We start from the raw sequence: 17320 nt of genomic DNA, 5'->3' as shown, positions 1-17320 counted from the left end.
TTTTTACAAGGAATGTGTAAGCACCAGCAGGTATGTGCTGCATGAGCCGATTGACTCCAGTTGTTGTACAAGCTCGCCGCGTGGGGAAGTGCCAATAAAACATTTACATTGGCTCTGGGTGTTTGTGTTAGCGAGGTGTAGGGAAGCTCTGGCTTGGTGTGGAGCAGGGGGGACGTCGGCCACGAGCCTCAGACCTGTCTCCTCACGCATGGGAGGCGTGTTATGGGGGGCCCACCCGTGTTTTGGCCTGGCTGGAGGTGAAGGTAAGGCGAGGGGTTTGCTCTGCTCAGGGCACTGGGAATACTTGGGTGTTACAGCGTTGTAGTGTTTGACTTGCTGAACAGAAATCTCTGTGATCGTGGTCTGCCTTTTAAGGTAGATCAACTCTTCCTTCAGGGCAACTCTGGCCACTTTTCACAGTGTAATTCAGAGGGCGACTGGCAAAGATTTGATTTTGTTGCTGTGTCCCAGGTGATGGTCATTCTGCATGAAGAGTCACTTCATTACCTAAAGTAACTTGCCTATTTATTGCCTGGTTCCATCTTTCTTGTGCACCCAACGCTTCCTTGGTGCTTTCTGAGCCTGTTTGCTACATCAGCCCTGTGCTGAGCTGGTCACCAGTTTGCTTACTGGGCTTGCTTTTACGGTGCCTGCATAAAATCCTGCTGGCGCCCAGCTTGCTGGGCAGACAGAACTTCTCCTACTCTTTAATGGTCGCTGGGTTGTTTACGGCTGGATGAAGGCACAAAGGAAAGCATTTATGTAAAACAAACAGCATTGTGACTGTACACCGAGAGGGGAAAGGGTTGGATTTTCTTTGGCTGAGGTGGGGGGCTGTGTTTATGGCTTTTCAGAGTTTGTCCCGGTGGCTTTTTCTCCTGGCGTGACTCTGGCGGTTGAGGTGATCTCAGCCCCAAGTTTTCAAGCATGGTCTGGCTCCCTTGATGAGGAAATGGGACTTAAACAGTTTCAGATGCTGGAAACCCACTGGTGTGCTAATTTCCTATTGTGCTGTGTGAAGGTGTAAGGGAGCCTTAAAGACCCACTGCCACCTTATGGCAGTTGCTGAGAAGCAGCTTCTGTGGAGCCAATTCCGTACACACATCATGCTCCATTTCTCCGCTCCTCTTAGCCATGGGACTTGCATGGAGGCAGGAGCTTTGCTTTTAAAGGGTTCACCAGCTCCTTCTCTTCCTTGCAGAAATTTGATAAAGTCAGCAGGATTTCTTGTGGAGCCCTCAACGGCGATATTCCGTAGGAGCTCCTGATCCGGGGAGAGATACAAAGGCATCGGGAAGCACCGATGCTGGTGAAGAACTTGCTTGTTTTCACGTCAGTGCCTTAATCCTTAAAAAAAAAAATAGGTGTGAGGTCAAAGAACGGGGACAGATTGAGCACGTGAGGCTCCTTGGCAGGCTCCACAGCCGTGCTCCAGCTCCCGTTGCGGCAGGAGGGAGCTGGAATGTGCGCAGCCATTTTCCCAGCCGGCGCTGCTGGCAGGGCACTGAGCAGGGTTGGCTCTGCACTGACACGGGGCTGAGCCCCCAGACTGAACAATAACACATCTGCCTGTGGAGCAGTGAGTGTGGTGGGGGTGATGATCCCACCTGGGATGCTGGATTTAGGACTCTTCTCCAGCGACGCTGTGTTTGTGCGGTAGAAGCTCTTGATATGTGATGGCTGAATGAAGGGGAGAAATGGTGGTTTTAGGTTTCCAAAATAGAAGGAGCTGTGGTTACTATAAGTTAAAGCTGAAGGAATTTATAATTGGGAACTGTTAGGAATACAGTATGTTCTAAATTACAGCTGTCTGGCCAATATGCTGCTAAATAAAGTTCTAGGATTGCCCTGTAAATGAAATACTCAATGCATATTCTTATCAAAACATAGCAACATCTCCCAGAGAGCTCACATCTCCATTGCTGTCCAATAGGATCTTTTTTTCCTTTCCTTTTCTTCTGTCCTTCCTTTTTTTTTTTTCCTTCTTGGTGTGTGTGATGTACTCAATGCAGCATCCCAGGGAACATTTCACATTTCCTATTAAGTGAAAACAGTTTTCAACTGTGCTGAGGAAAAGGGGGGAGAAAGGGCTTTAGAACTTTGGGGGGAAAAAGCAGGTTTTGAAAGGTAGGGAAAGCTGTGATTCCAGAATTGTGCATTAATGACTGCCTGCTCTTTCAAGGCTGTTATCTGAGCCTGGAGGTGGACACTGGGACTCTCTTGGAGGATGCTGAAGACACCCAGTGTGTCCTGGGACATTCTGGTTAAGAAATGCATATAATGGCTGAGGAGGGAAGGGAGCATTTGAACAGCTTGTGGTAGAGCTGGGAAGTGGTTTATAATGGTACAGAAACAAGTCAAGATTGCAACAGAAATGCTCATCTTATATCCAGAGTCCCTTCAGCTTGTTGTGCTTTTGGGATCGCTTCCGAAGAGTCTTGAAGGGGAGCATCAGACTTGATCAACTGGAGGGTCTGGAAGAAGAGGAACCTGATGGAAATAAGGAAAACCCTCTATATTTTGCAGAACTAAATATTGTTCTTCCTGTAGAAACAAAAATCTTCCCCTTGCCTCCCACTTGTGCTTCCTCTGCAAGGGAGCTGTGAAAATGCCGGACGTAATGGTGTCATTAAGCAAAAACCCTGAGGAACCCGGTGTCCTTTGTGAAGGGAGATTGTTGTGCTGCTGCTTTTCTTCCTGAAAATGTGGGATTTCTGAAAGGGAGGTTTGAGCCTTCAATCAGAGCATGGAGGCCTGAGAGCCACGGAGTGAAAATACTGGAGTGAAAATACCTTGTGATCTGTAGTCGCTGGTAGGAATGTTTGGAAAGGGGGTGTCGGGCTGGCTCCTACCAGTGTGGTGGGAAAACTGCTGGAGAGCACTGTGGTTAAATAAAGGGCACAGCTTCGTGGGGCATGGGCTTGTTCTCATCCTAAGTCATTAGCAAAACCAGTCTGGAGATGGGTCTGTGACCACCCGGCCCCTGCCAAGGAGGGTAGATGGGGGCCCTGGAGTCCTGGGCAGGAGGCACTGCTTTGACAGCTCAGCCACAGGAGTGCCTGTGCTCTGGAAGCTTCTTTCTCCTTTGGGATGATGTAAATTTAAGGTCTTACTGATGAACACCCGGCCATCCCCCGTGGCTGGGCACTGAGCAGAGCTGCTGCTACGACGCCGTTCGATCGCTTTGCTCCAGTTGGTCATTGAAGCATCTGCAATACCCTGCTTTGCCTTGTACTTGTTTCTAAATAGTGTTTAGTGCTTTTGAGGACGGCCATGGGATGTGCAAAACATCTTTGGTAGCATCTGCTCTCGGTGTGTCTTTAACCTCAGCAGTGAAAACGTGTCTGGTGTGGAGATGCAGTGGGGACTGTCACCCTTCTGCCTGTGCCGGGAGGCTGCGGCCGTTCTCCATCATTATTTTATCTCTGGAAGGGAATGTTGGCTGTGGTGGATCGTTGACACTGCCTTTGTTAATATCTTTGTTTCTATTTCTGGGGTTTTAATGAAAGCTTGGTAATTTCGTGCTGCAAGGAAGGGCAGCACGTCGACTGCTTTAAAGCCATCTTTGGTTTGAACTCCAGTAATCTTTTGATGCGGTGGATAACACAACTCCTGTCTGCGTAGTTGTGTTAAGGTTGCTGCTTTTGTTTGGGGATTTTTGAATTTATCTTAAATGAGTTACCTCTCCACCTCTCAGCGACTGAGAGAAAGGCCAGGAGAATCTCATTTTGTGTATATTAAAACTTAAGATTCACATCAAACAAAAACCCAGTGGGTGAGAGAGCAATCCTTGCATTGTACTGTCACCTCAGATACTCCTTCCCTATGAAACTCAGTCATCTTGATTTAGCCTTGTGTGTTTTAACTGTTTAGCAGTGAAGCTTCTCCAGAGTGTGGAGAGAAAAACAACATCCCTGTAGCTGAGGCAGATCTGTAGCAGCTCTTTGCTGCCTTAATTATTGCAGCTTTGCAAATGTGCCTGGCCAGGGTGGTGAAATAGCTGCTTGGGCTGGAGAAAACCTGGCTTGTGGATGTTTCCAGCCTGGCAGGACTTGGTACTCTGTGCTCTGCAGGGAGGAGGGGATGGCAGAGCAGGCCATGGCTGAGGGCCTGGACTCGCCTGCCTGCCTTGGGTGCTGGGGCAGGGCAAACATCCTCCTTGGGCTCCTCAAAACCTCCCTGTGGATTTGGATGGCCTTCTCCCTCTCTACAGTGCAGGCTGCTCCCTGCCCTCCCCAGCTCACTGTGACACATCACACTCTGCTCGTCTTCATTTGGATTTCTACTCTTACAGAGAACTCTGGCTCTTAAAGAGGACGATCCTCTGTGCTCTTCTCTTGGGGAAAACTGTTTTCCCTTTGGCCAAGAGCACACGGGTGGTGCCACAGGCCATTTCTGAGTTTCCTCTTCCTCCTGGCCTCTTCTCTGGAGTTGTGGCCGCCCTCCCCCTCCTCGGGGGGAGGTTCTCCAGCTCCAGCAGCCTCCTGCTCCTGCCTCTGATAAATGCCAGCCTTGCTTGAATCCCTTCCAGCCGATCTCTGCTCGCAGATGTTCCTGTGAGCTCCTCTGGCAGTTTTGCTGGGAGCTTGAGCAGATATGAAGATTGCCAAGAGTTTATGCTTAATTGTTAAGTGGAACAGAGACAAACTACTTTTATTTTGAAGCTAGAATTTCTTCTTTTATCTTGCTGACTGGGCCAGCTGTATCGTAGGGTTTGGCATAGGCTGAGCTCAGAGCTCCTGCACCTCGTAGTGCACTATCCCTTCTTTAGGGTGAGGATGAGGATGGATCCATGAGGGTGTCCCCTCGTTCTCCCACAGCACTTTTCAACAGCTCTGTTTATGATACCCTTTTAAGGTCAGTTGTACCAGGTCAAGTTGTCTCATTAATCCCCAAAGTGAAAATTAGCTCCCCTTTGGCTCAGCAGTTCTGATCTTGAATGCACTTGCAGTTGGACACTGCTCACTGCATCAGTTTAACCCATGTGCCTTCATCCCAGTGCTCTGAGGTTGAGGGCTTTGTTAAGCACAGCAAAATCAGCACGGGAGCGTCCCCAAGCCACGGAGAATCCCTCTCCATCCCTCCTTCCTCTCCTTTTCCCACGCACAAGTGCTACTCTTGAAGGCCACGAGACAGGCACACCTCGCCCTATGGTTTAAAGAGCTTTCTCTTTTTTTCAGGCAAGTGATCAGTTTTGAGGCCTGGCGCCCTGTCAGAAAGTTGACAGATGATCTGCGTTGCCGGTGCGTCCCCGGGATGCCCGGGATAATCGCGCTCCAATGGACGCCCTGGAGCCGGCAGGTTCTGTGTGAAATGGCTGCAGCTTGGAGGGAGCAGTGAAATGGGCTCTTCTGGGCATGCTCACTCTGTAGAGGGAGCTTTATCACATGAGCAGAAACTGAATCACTGCTCATGAGGATCTGGAATATGCAACTCTTGGAGTCTTCACCAGAAGAAGACAACAGCTGCCCGCAGGTACCGCAGGGTCCGACAGCCTCCCGCGCCCGGCGCGGCCCCGCCGGCCCTGGCAGACAGGCTTGTCTCCTGCTGGGGAAGGAGAGGCCTTGGAGAGGAGGAACAGAGTTTGGGGGATCATGGCTGGGCTTAGTTATTTATTTATTTGCTTCGATGCTCCTCTCTTTCGCCGCCCTGTGCGCGGGAGGGCAGGCGGGCGCGCGGGGACCGGCCGGGCTCCTTCCCGCTGGGATGGATATTCCAGGTGCTGTGCCATGGACTCCTGGGTCTTTCAGCATCCGACATCGCTCCGGGAAACCTCGGGCTTTGTTTCCTCGCGTCCGGGGGTGGTCTTTGATTTGTGTTCTAGGGTGGGGAGGCCCGTTCGGGGTTGGGGGTTTTCGTGTATTTTTAGGGTTGGTTTGCGCTTTTAGAAGTTTTTTAAGGGTGAAGTTTCTGGAAAATTCTCCCAGGAGCCCTCCCTGCTCTTGTAGCTCTTGTAAGCAAAGCCTGGGGTGTCTGAGCTGACTGAAGACAGAACTTCCAGAGGGGAGGAGAGGGCCTGTGGCCACATGGCACCTCCTCACTAGGTCTCCTTTGACAGCTTCTGCTTGGGGCTCATTTTCTCAGCTGGAGGCAAGAGGCAACAGTATTTCACCAGGAAGAAACAAGCCTTTTGATTTTGGGGTGACTTCCTCCCCTCTCTTCTTTTCTTTTTTTTTTTTTTTTTTTTACATTGTAGCAATGAAATCCAAGGGACCAGCTGGTTAAAATGAAACATCAGTGGTTGATTTCATGGCAGGAGGCCCAAGTCTGCAACATATTTTAAAAGTTGCCTAAAATTCAGGGCCCTGGCCCTGCCATGGGATTTTATTTTTATTTTTATTTTTTACTGTGGTTTGTGTTATGTGCAGACAGCTCAGTTGGCTGCCACAGGCCTCGCTGGGATTTGGGATGGACACCGAAGGTCCCAGAGCCGTGGGGAGCCTGGGCACCCCTACAAAACACTGTCCTGAGCTTGCTGTGCTCCAGGGAGACCCCTGAAGCTGCCCTGAAGACACAATATTGAATTTTCAATCGAGGAGCAAGATGTGAAGATGGCATTTAAAAGATCAGGGAGCTTATGGGACAATCTGTGACACCTAATCTAAATATCTGTCGTGTCTCCACTGGACTATAAATGCACTCATTGTTCATCATCTAGAAGATGTGAGCGAAAGGAGAGGGCCTCAGAAGCCACGAGGAGAGAAATGAGATTTCTTTTTAACAGAGGCCTTGACCTGCTGCCTGAGAGAGAAAATGGGCTTTGGGCTCGATGAAGGCTGAGGAGACAACCAAAAATGCGCTGAGGTGTGCAAGGTGTGCTCCTGTGAGGTGGTGACACGGTGACACCGGTGTGACAGCAGCTGACAGCACCCAGCACTCCGTCCCTGCCGGCCAGGGCCCTTTGAAAGCCTCTGCAGAGCTGCAGAAAAGCCTGACCTACTTTGGAGGGAGGAGAGCAGCCGAGGTCTGGGCTTGGCGCTGCTCCTCGGCGAGGGTTAAGAGCCCGACGTGGGGCCTTCAGGTCTTGGGTTCGGGCTGATCCATGTGTTTAATGCACTTTGCAGTGTTTTCCATGAGCTCTTCCCCTCGTCCAGGAGCGTGTTGGGGCAGAGCTGGGCTCTGTGGCTCACATGGGGCATATTGCTGCTGCTCAGCCCCTGTGAAACCAGCCCTGGGCAGGGGAGCAGGGGCAGCTCCATGACCTGGGGGCTTGGGTGGCAGTGGTCATCCCAAGGCTCCTTCTGCCAGGCTCCCTGACCTCTCCCATGCGGTGCCATCTCCTAAGGAAAGAGCGTTCATCTCCTGCGCTGTCAGGGAGTTGCTTTATTCAGGTAAACAAGGAGTTTTAAGGAGCTTCGCTTTCCTGGCCAGCTGGTCTGGGGGAGGGCTGGCTTTGACTCTTGCTGCTCCTCTTTTGTTTTCCTTTTTGCTGCCTTTCCCTGAAGTTTTTCCTTCTCACCTTCCCGCTCCTGGGGCCGGGAGCGGTCGAGGAATGGCCGCAGCGGGAGGGTGACCGTGAGTTTGGGTCACTCGGAAGGCTCGGGGCACTGATGGCGTGTGCTCCCTGCTTGGGAGCCTTGGAGGACCATATGTTCCTGCAGTGACATGGAATGTCAGAGGCTTGGAAATGAATCCTGAATTTGTAATCCTTAACCAGCGTTTTCAGCCAGTTATTTTTATACTCCTCTGAATTTAGAGTTTTGACACCAACTTCTCTTTGCAGACCCTCACGTTGCCTTGTTTCTGGAGGGATCCATCCCTCCCTGTGTCTGTGGGAGCTCTTTGGTCTCTTGGGTTGGGGGATGCCTGTCTGGCTTTGCTGTAGGATGATCTTGGTGCTAGAGGGAGGCAGAGGAGGAGGATGGGCAGTGGGCAGCACTGCCTGCCAGGATTTACAGTAGTCAGGAAAGCAGCAGGAGCGAAGCTCTCAAACTGTACAAGCTAATTGGAAAATGTCCTGAAAGCAAATTAAAAATAGAGGGGAAAAAATGTAGAGCAAGCTTTTTAAAAATATTCTGGACTCCCAACTCAACAGCTTGCTTCCCCCAGACCAGGTAATTTATTTATCCTTTTCCTTCAGTCCCCATCAGGAGGGGGAAGGACACGGACAAGGGTCGAGGCAGTGGGGGTTAAGAAGATCTGACGTGCAAGTGTCCTCCCTGCAACGCTGCCATACTGTGCTGGAGCAGCACAGTGCCTCTTGCAAAGGAAGCTTTTCACAACTTGTCCTTGTTCCAAGGATGAGGAAACCTCCAGCTCTTCTGGCATTTTCTCTCTGTCATAAGTCAGAGCTGCTTTCACCTGTAAAGTATGATCAACACAGACGGGAAAAGGGCTGGAACAGAGCGGGGCTCCGAGCAACCTTGCAAGGCTTTTCATGGAGTTCTTGGTGTTAAATGAGGAACATTTCCCCTCCTCCTCTCCTCATTTTCCTGTGTGCCTGCAAAAATACTCTGGTTTGCATTTAAAGGAGAAAACTCTATGTGCTGGGACTAAGCCAACTTGTTTATTTAAGGGAAATACCGTATTTCCAACCCTTTTTCTCACAGAGGAAGGCTCGGCAGAGGATGGCAGACTGGGCTGGGTATTATATTTTTAGGTGACATCGAAGCACAGTTGTGACTCGAAGAAGCTAAAAAATCATGGCTGGCTTTTTGCATCGAGCTCTGCGAGACCTCTCCTCCCCACAGCCCCTCAGCCCCCCACGGGGGGCTCCAAAGCAGGTGGATTTTGACCTAAATCAAGGGGGGGGGAAGGAAAAAAAGAAACAAAAGCCAACCAGAAAACAGCAAAACCACCACCATAACCCCTCCAGGCTGCTGCTCTCCATGCTTTCGCAGCGTGCCTTCCCCCAGGGGGGTGTTTGTGGCGGGGCCTGGGGGCGCTGGGGAGGGACAGGGGCCCTGTGTCCCTGTCAAAAGATGGCAGGTCCGTGTGTCCGTAAACAATGCGGTTATGAAATGGCAGCGCGGCCGCGCTGAGCATGCTCGGGAGCTGCCTGTAGGGGGAGGCGAGCCAGAAAGATGATCTAATTCCGTGCAATTCTTGGGATTGAAGGAAAAGACCAGGCTCCACTCTTAATGACAGAGCAGAAAAACCAGGCCCCACGCCGGGGACGAAGCCCGTAGGCCATGGAGGAGAGGGTGTGAGGATCTCCCACCTCCAGGACTTCGGGTGCTGGGCAGCGCTGTGTCGCTTTCTCGCCCTCCAGGAGAGTAAGGCCTTGGTGAGGTTTTGCTGTAGTTATTAGAGGGACAGGCCCGAGGGTGCAAGTTTTATGATGATGATTATTTTTATTATTATTTTGTCTCTTTTTTTCCCCCCCTTCTCCCTGCCCGCTTTCCCGGCTCGCAGGCTCCGGGGCCGCTCCATGGCTGGAGGTGACCCAGGTGGAGGTGGTGTGGGCAGCTGAGCCAGGTCCTCGTGGTCCCATGGGAAGCCCATGGGGGGCTTTCCCTCCTCTGCTGCCCCATGTGCCCTTCCTTGGGGCGCCATCGGGATGGGCAGGGGGAGAAGGAGCTGCGCCGCTGGCTGTGGTGATTTGAGGGTGGGAGGAAGAGGAGCGTGGAGGCTGAAGAGGTAGCTGAGCCCCTTCCATGGGGGTGAGCTGCTTTCCAGCTCCCCATCACTGGAATCTGCTGGAATCTGCTTGCTCCAGGCTCCTCTTGGTGCTATGGTTTTGTCCTGGCTCGGCCTTCCTGGGGACTGGCTGTTTCTGAAGTGGCTGGTTTGCTTTTGCTGGAGATAGTGATGAATCTTGGTCTCCATTTTAGGGTTTTCTTCCTTCCCCTCCCGGGTGCCAGGAGAAGGCAGGAGCAGCTGGACTCCTTGCTCCCCTCAGCCCGTGGAAGGAGGGGATGCCTTTGTCTGCTCTGGATTTACACTTGCCTGCACATACAAGTTGCACTGGCTTTAACTCTACTGGGATGCAGCTGGATGGGAACGGCGCTTCCCGGCCTGGAAGCCGTGAGGAAGTGTAAATTGATCTCCCCTTTCCAGGAGGGCACGGGCTCTGCAGACCCCCCTTGCCTGAAGCCTGCACGCCCTCGTGGAATGCCTTGTCTTAAGAGAAATCACTTTAAGTCCTGTTGTGTTTCATGCACGTGTCTCCGTGTTCCCAGCTGTTGCATGCAGGGACTTGTGCCTCTTTCTACGAGTCCCCCTTTTTGGGAGTTGACTTGCGTGTGGCTGCAGTGGGAGAGAGGACATGGGGGTTGAGAAGGAAATGTTTCTTTTCTATGGGAAAGAGTCCGGGTGAGAGGAATCCAGGAGACAAAAGAACTGCAAAGAATTTGATTTGGGGACAAACTTCAGGCTGAGGGCAGTGCTTGTCGTGAGCTGCAGATAAAATTCCATGTTCACATGATTGCATGGGGCTTATAAGGAAGTGTGGCCTTTACCTGGAAAAAAAAAAAGGAGCTTTGAGGCTGGTGACTGCTTTGTAGGCCGGGTGTGCTGGTGGTTGTGCTTCCTTCCTTCTCCAGATCAAATGCTGCTGTTGGTTCTAATGACAGGCCCGTGGTCAGCGTCCCCACGAGCCCTCATCCCAGGCCTTGCCCATGCACAGCAGGACCTGAGCAGCGCCCAGACCCAAAATGAGCAGCCTCCCTGTGCCTACAAAGGAAACACTCTCTTTCTACAAGCCTTCTCTTCATCATTATTTCCTGTATAATTAACTACAAAATGTTTGTCTTCTCTTTAAGGCAAAGGTTATTGTGAGCAGGCTGGTTCGGGTTGCGTTATTTTTATTTTTTTGTTTTCCAGGAGAAGGAGGGAAAAAATGAGTGAATAAGAATCTGCTGCTGGGGTTGCATCATTTGTTGAGAGCTTTGCTTCTGCTGTGCTGCAGTCTGGGCTGGTGGGAGCTTTCCCTGGGGCCGTGTCCTGACTGTGTGTGGGGAGCAGGGCCCGGTGGTGTCACCTTGGAGGGGTTGGTGTCACCTCCCTGCTGGAGGATGGGCAGGATCAGTGCTGTCCATCCCACTGGGTCTGGGGGCAGAGCTGTTGGTGCACCCCACTGCCCTGGATGGGAAGGGGCAGTTTGAGGGGTGTCCTGCTCCCAGCCCTCTTCCAGCTCGACCTGCTGTAGCTGCTCAGCTCCGCTCACGTAACGCTCTGCGAAGCCTCGGGTTCCCAGACCGTTGACTTTTAAGACATAAAAAAAAAAAAAAGACCCTGGTGAAGGTAGACATCTTGGCACCTCAGCCTGAGCTCCTGCCCGGGCTGCTGGGAGAGGACACAGCTCGGGCTCATGATGTAACTCTGGTCCCCTGGGCTGGGTAAGCTGCAATATGTTGGAGTTTTGCTGTGCATGTGTTGTCTTTGCCTATAAAACCTGTTTGGACCTTTGTGAAGGGCACCCGGATGGCTGATGAAAATGCCAAGGAGGAGGCTGAGAAAGCTCTTTCTGTGTTTCCCAGCTTTGTTCTTTTGCTCTTCTTTCTTTTCCTTTTTTATTTTTTCCTTTTTTTATTTTTTTTGGTGGGCTCTTTTGTTTTTTTTTTTTGTGTTTTAAAGGCACCACTGTAGCTTCTAGTCGTCATCTGTTTGGAAATGCTGCAGAGCCTTCCCTTGGCCGGTCAGACCTGTCTTCCATCCCCTCCCAAGACCTCATGGAGGAGAGGAAGCCTGTTTTCTTGTAAACAGAGGCAGAGAGCGAAAAACTAAACCAGCAGTAGCTCCTCTGCTTGGCTCCTCATGGCTTTTAAAGCCCTTTCAAAGACCCAATCAGTCTTTCTTCAGATGCACTAATTTTTGCTGCCCCTTGAAACCTAAAATTAAAAGGGTTGAGGGGAGAGGGGGGGGCAATTATGCTTCATGGCTGGTGGTGTGTACCCTTTGTGGAGGTTCTCCAGCCACGGATGGTTAATAATCACTGGGGTCGGCGAGGGAATGGAGGCAGCCGGCTGCGGGAAAGGGGGAAAGGAGGAAAAAAATAAATGGAGCGAGTGAGACTTTTATTGTGAAGCAGCGTGTGCTTGGCAGTTGGCTTTGTTGGGACTGCTGCAAGAGCAGACATTTCTCGGCGGGGAGGGTGGGTATAGGATTTCCCTGCCAATCGGGAGCGGACGGATGGGGCATGGGGAGGGTGAGCAGAAAGGGAAGTTTGCTCTGGATTTAAGGGAGGGGAGGGCAAAAAAACCAACACACACACCCACACCCACACCCCCCAAAAAAATGGAGGTATTGACACTTTGCGGTGGAGTTGGTGCTAAGTTGGCTGGGTGGAGCCGTGGGGCCGCTGAGAATGAATGGGTGGGTGCCCCGTGGGTGCTCCTCGGGGTTGGGTGCTGATGGAGGGGAGAGCTCTGGCCTGGGGGGAAGAGGCTTCGAGGGCTTTGCAGGGGTTTCCTGTAGCTTCCCTTTGATCAAAATGCTTCAAAATTCACAGTTGACTCTTTATTTATTTATTTATTTTTTAATTATTACTTTGTTTTCTGCCTCGACGCTGAGTTTTTGTTGGGAAGTTGTGACGCTGCCGTTGGTGGCGAGGGATGTGTCTGTGAGACAGGAGGGCCCGTGAGGTGCCACCTCAGTCAGCCTTGCCTTGGCACCCAGCTTTTGTACTCTCATAGCAAAAAAATGGTGGTTTCTCTCTTGGGGATGGGAGTTCTGCTTTGAGAGCTGGGCAGGACCTGGGCAGCCCTGAATTCCTGGTGACTGCAGCGAGGAGGGAGGGTGATGGAGGTCTGATTGACTCCAGGGTTTCCTGCAGTGGCTTTTCTTCAGGCGTCGTGGGCGAGCAGCAGCAACGCCTCTGTGGAAGGGAGAGTGTGGGTGATTTGTGGGCTGAGGATAGTGCTTAGAAAATAAAGAAAAACTTAGAATCAGATGGCTCAGAATGACCCACTGGAAGTCCTGGGGCTTCTCGTATGAGTCAGTGTAACAGCAGGAATATCAAGACCTTTCCTTATTGCAACAAAGGTTGGGAAAACAAACTGCTTCCTGTTAGACAGACTGAGGCTCTTTATTTGCTGTTGGTGCCTGTGGTGAGGGCCTGGGTGCCCCTGCCCGGGGTGCCCTTGGGCACTCTGAGCTCTCTTTGCACTAGTCTTGCTGCAGGGTGATCCATGAGCAAAATGAAGTTATTCCCAGTTTACAAGAGGTCTGGCTAGAGGAGAGGTAGGGTTTACAAGCTCATGTTTGCAGCGAGGATGTGTATTATTGGCTTAGCAAACAAATAAATAAAGAAGGTGCTCTATGTTCAGGCTTTGGACTGTGTTTTATGATCATTTCTCGATGGCAGCTGTTGGCCAGTGTCTGCTGGAGGTAGGTTCTGCTACAGGCTGTTGGTGGGCTCTGCTGAGGTTCCAGATGCTCACAGCTTGTTTTTTGGGCTGTGGCTGAAAATCTGAAGGTGCTGTGCTGGGAGCACACGTTCCCTGGTGCTGAGAGCATTGAGATATGGCCAGGTTTGCTGTTTGCTTGTGCTCAGGGCAGGCTGGGGACAGGCAGCCCCCCACAGCCTCCATCCTCCGTGTTATGGGAGCAATCCTGGAAGTGCCCTCAGCTCCAGGCCTGATGGAGGTGATGGAGGCTTTCCCAGGAATTCGTGCCCAGCCTGGTGCTCCCTCCTTTCCCTTAGTGTGTGTTGCTTTGCAGATGGAGGCATTTGGGAGCATCCTGCAGGGATGTGGGGCTGGATGAGCCCCTTGTGGGGCTGGGGGGCTGCTGACATTGCTGTTAGTTCACATGGAAACAAACCTGTCAGGGTGGCTGGTGACAGCAAAGCAGCACCAAAGCCCATCTCCTCTGTCCTCTCTGGACAGAATCCCACATGGTGACAGGAGAGCTGGTGCTGGGAATGGTTTGGGAGCTGGTACACCAGCTTTTGGAAGCTGGTATACCGGGTTTGGGAGCTGGTACATCGCGTGCACCTTATCTCTCTCGCTCGCTTTGTGGGAGATGGGCAGGTTGTTTTTCTTCCTTTATCACTCAGTGTGCTTTAAACCTTGTGATTTGCATGGCTGAGGCACCATCTGCTCTCTGTGCCGGCCCTACAACAGTTGGCTTGACCTGGGTTTATTCTTGTGCCGCGGCGCCGGCAGCGTGTGCTGAACCCTTCACCCGACCTCGTCACGCGGCAGCTCTGCAGGGCAGGCACCATCTTTGCCTCCAGACCAGCTTGTCTCCTTAAACACAGGGCTGAGGCAAAGACCCCTTCTATTTCATTTTATTTATTTTTTTTTTTTGCAAGTGCCTTTTTTCCTGCTGTTTTGTTCTGGTGGCTTTTTTTTTTCAGTCTCGCCACTTCGACATAAAAAACGAAGGTATTAAGGCTGCAAACCTGATCTAACAACGTGACTCCGGGCGTGTGAAAGGCAGAGGAGATGAGCAGGTGTTCCCTTTTTTACGTAAAAATAAAAAAAAAAGGGGGAGGAAAAAAGAAAAATTACTTTCTATGGAAATAAAAATAGAGCTGATTAACTTTAATAAACATGGGTGTTGTGAATGAGGAGTTAGCTGGAGCTGGCTGATGGTTTGCATTTTGTGTGTACATTTGAATGAACTACAAAAAAAACAACCAAAAGCTCATGGGCTGGAAATGTTGATAAATGAGGTGTAAAGAGAAGGCTGATAGATCTGCCTCCCCCACCCAAAGCCTAAGAAGTTTTGGGGGAGTACAAGTCACCTCCTGGAGATGCCTTTCCTGCGCACTGACTCAGCTGGATTCCCGGGCACGTTGCACTCACAGAATCTGTCTGGCTCATCCAAGCCCAGAGCTGGGAGGTCTGAGCCCCGGGCAGAGCTCAGTGTCTCTGCTCCTCGGGCTGTCAGCTGGGGCCAGCCCTGCCGTGTTTTATCTGTGACCTGTGCCTTGGTGGCAGCTTCCTGGCGGCCTTATTTTGCAGAGGGAGGTTTGCCCGTGATGTAAACAGGATGTGTCCATGATTGTCTCTTCTTTTCAGTGCAATGCAATGTGTGTGGATGACCATGGAGCTAAACCCTGATGTTTCTGTTTTGTCTCCCCCTCCTTAGCGAGCATTGCTGAGTAAGGGAGAGCCAAGGAAAGACGCCTGCATGAAGACTGAGCTGCTGAAAGACATCACCAACAACAAAGAGGAAGGTGAGCACCTGCCTTGGGTGAGGGCCAGACCTTGCTTGTGAGGTCAGCGCGTGATGGGAACAAAACCGGGGGCTTGGAGGTGTGCTCTGTCCCCCCAGCGCCTCAGCTGTGCTCCCACAAACAGTGGCTCCCTCCTCCTGGGACTGTTCTCAGCAGGGCTCTTCCCCAGAAGAGGCAGATTTGCTTTTCAGTCCATCCCCCACCACTCCCCTCCAGAATGGGATCTCATTTTCACTTCTGCTCTGGTGTGGCTGTGAGGCCAAAGGAGTCACTTGGAGCTTCCTCTGCCCGACTGGTTTTAGCTGAACTCTGATCCCTCCCCACGATGGCCTTTTCCTCCCTCTAGGAAAGTTCACTTTCTGTTTTCCTGGGGGTTCCTCTCTTGCTGCAGAGCAGGCCCTGATGTTCTGCAGGATGGCTGGTGGGGTTGGACACCCCAAACCTCAGACACTTCAGGCTCCTGTGTGGGCTCTGCTGCTTTTGCTGTGCAGGATGCAGCACGTGTTCACTTGACAAAGTGTTTCCTGCGGGAAAGTTACATAAAAGTAACATAAAAGTTACAAAATCTGTGTTACATGCACGCAAATCTAAGGGCTTAATAAATGTGTCAGTAGGATTAGGGGAAAAAAACCCCACCACTCTTTATCTTTCCTCCAACTCCCTCCTGTCTTTATTATTCCTTGACTAGTTACTTCTCCTAGCTCTACAGGGATTTGATGTGTTTTTGTTCTCCTTTCCATAACAGAGCATTAGGAAAGCACTGAACTGGCCCCATCAAAATCCCTACTCTTATCTAGAAACAAAATTTTGGACCTAATTCAGTTGTGTGTGAGTACAGCGTTGCTTTTTCTTTCTCCTCTGTCCAGCATAATGTTTTGTCAAGCTGCTCCAGTTAGAGAGTAAAGCTCAGAACAGGCAAAATACTGAATGCTGTGTCAGGTGCTTGGATATTAATTGGGAGCACGTGAGTCCTGCTGCCAGAGCTGGTGGTGTAGGGACCTCAGGTCTGGGCAGAGCAGGGCTGAAATCTGAGGTGTCAGTGGGAGGTCGTGTTGCTCTGAGGGAGCCTCTCAATTTGATCCCTTGCCTTGCTTGGCTCAGGACTATAAATCTTGTTTGTTCAGCTCTTGGTTGATCTTAAGGTAAGTGTCAAGGTGGAGGTAAAAAATCCAGAAAGAGGGTGGGAAGAGACATTTCTGTGCCTTGGATGTCTTGACTGGTTGTGACTTAGAGAGGGAGCTGAGAACCCTCCCTGTGCAGGAACAGTCTCCAGGCTTCACAAGGTGCTCAAATTCCAACCACTCCAGCTCATTGTCTGGTTCTGTAAGAAGGAGAGTCCTAAAATGTGATCTGCATAGTGTCCATTCTTCTGGAATGTTCAGCTGTATCCTCCCCTTCCCGAGCACACAGACAATGGGGTGTGTGGTCGCTGTGCTGTGCCCACTGTCCCTCACTGCCCTTCCTTCCCCAGCTGGGATCGTCGGAGGATCATCATCAACACAACACTAATTAACGTCCCCAAAGCCTCTTAATAACAGTGGTTAGTGTTGGCAAAGAGTTTGCATTTCTGACTGTGGCGTGAACATGAAATCATTCCAACACACTCGTGAGATGCCATGAAATTGTTTCTTTGAGCCCAATTTCCTGGCTCAAGGACAGGCAGCAGTGTATGGAACTGGGGTGTGTCGACTGGAAAAGCACCCTGAAGTCTCAACTTTCTCTCTTTAAATTTGTTTTAACAAACTTAAAGGTAATTTTCCTTTAGCAAGGAGGATGTGACCAGTGCTGTTTAATACCTTCATCAGTGCCATGGAGTGGTTTAGGCTGAGTTGCTGCAGCAAACTGATGGTGTGTTTGATGGGAGCCAAGACCTTCAGCACACAGCTGAACCTGCTGTGGGTTGTGTTCCCTTTGGGAAAATCCCCTTGGCAGGTAACTTGTTAATATTGAACCTGGGATCTAAAACTTCCAGAGACTTGAACTTGCAGATCCAAAGGCTGACTAAGGGTGCTGTTTGGGCTAAAGGCTTAGTGTGAATTGCTATGTTTTTCTCTCTTTTCACTCTCCCTGGGCTCAGAAGGGTGCTGATGCTGAGGGCAGGGCCAGCTCCCCATTGGAACTGTGGTAGCTCCATTGCTGCCTCCCTGAATGGCCTTTTACCAGTTACACCTCTACCTACAAACTTGTGCTTCCCCTGTGTCCAAGATGAGCCAGGAAATTCAGGTGACTTGAAGCCTTGACTGAGATTTGGGG

General features: G+C 51.0%; 1 protein-coding gene across 10 annotated transcripts in view; it reads left to right on the top strand.

The window, feature by feature from the left end:
- Positions 1 to 17320, top strand: part of LOC103759660 (histone-lysine N-methyltransferase EHMT1) — a 110627-nt gene that overhangs the window by 38460 nt on the left and 54847 nt on the right. For 4 of the 10 annotated variants that reach the window (XM_029960502.1, XM_029960494.1, XM_029960501.1 and 1 more), the window contains exons 1-2: positions 5395 to 5475; positions 14980 to 15067. In XM_029960502.1, coding sequence (XP_029816362.1) covers positions 5413 to 5475; positions 14980 to 15067 — 151 coding nt within the window. In that variant the 5' untranslated portion in view covers positions 5395 to 5412. Of the gene's footprint in view, positions 1 to 5394; positions 5476 to 9031; positions 9227 to 11184; positions 11280 to 12069; positions 12089 to 14979; positions 15068 to 17320 lie in introns of those variants that run through there. The other 6 variants (XM_029960499.1, XM_029960498.1, XM_029960496.1 and 3 more) reach the window with 4 other exon arrangements.

Source organism: Manacus vitellinus, unplaced genomic scaffold (assembly GCF_001715985.3).
Source record: "Manacus vitellinus isolate BGI_N305 unplaced genomic scaffold, ASM171598v3 scaffold_27_pilon, whole genome shotgun sequence".
Lineage (NCBI taxonomy): Eukaryota > Metazoa > Chordata > Aves > Passeriformes > Pipridae > Manacus > Manacus vitellinus.
Note: the sequence above shows the minus strand (reverse complement) of the source record. Positions and strands in the feature narration are given on the sequence as shown.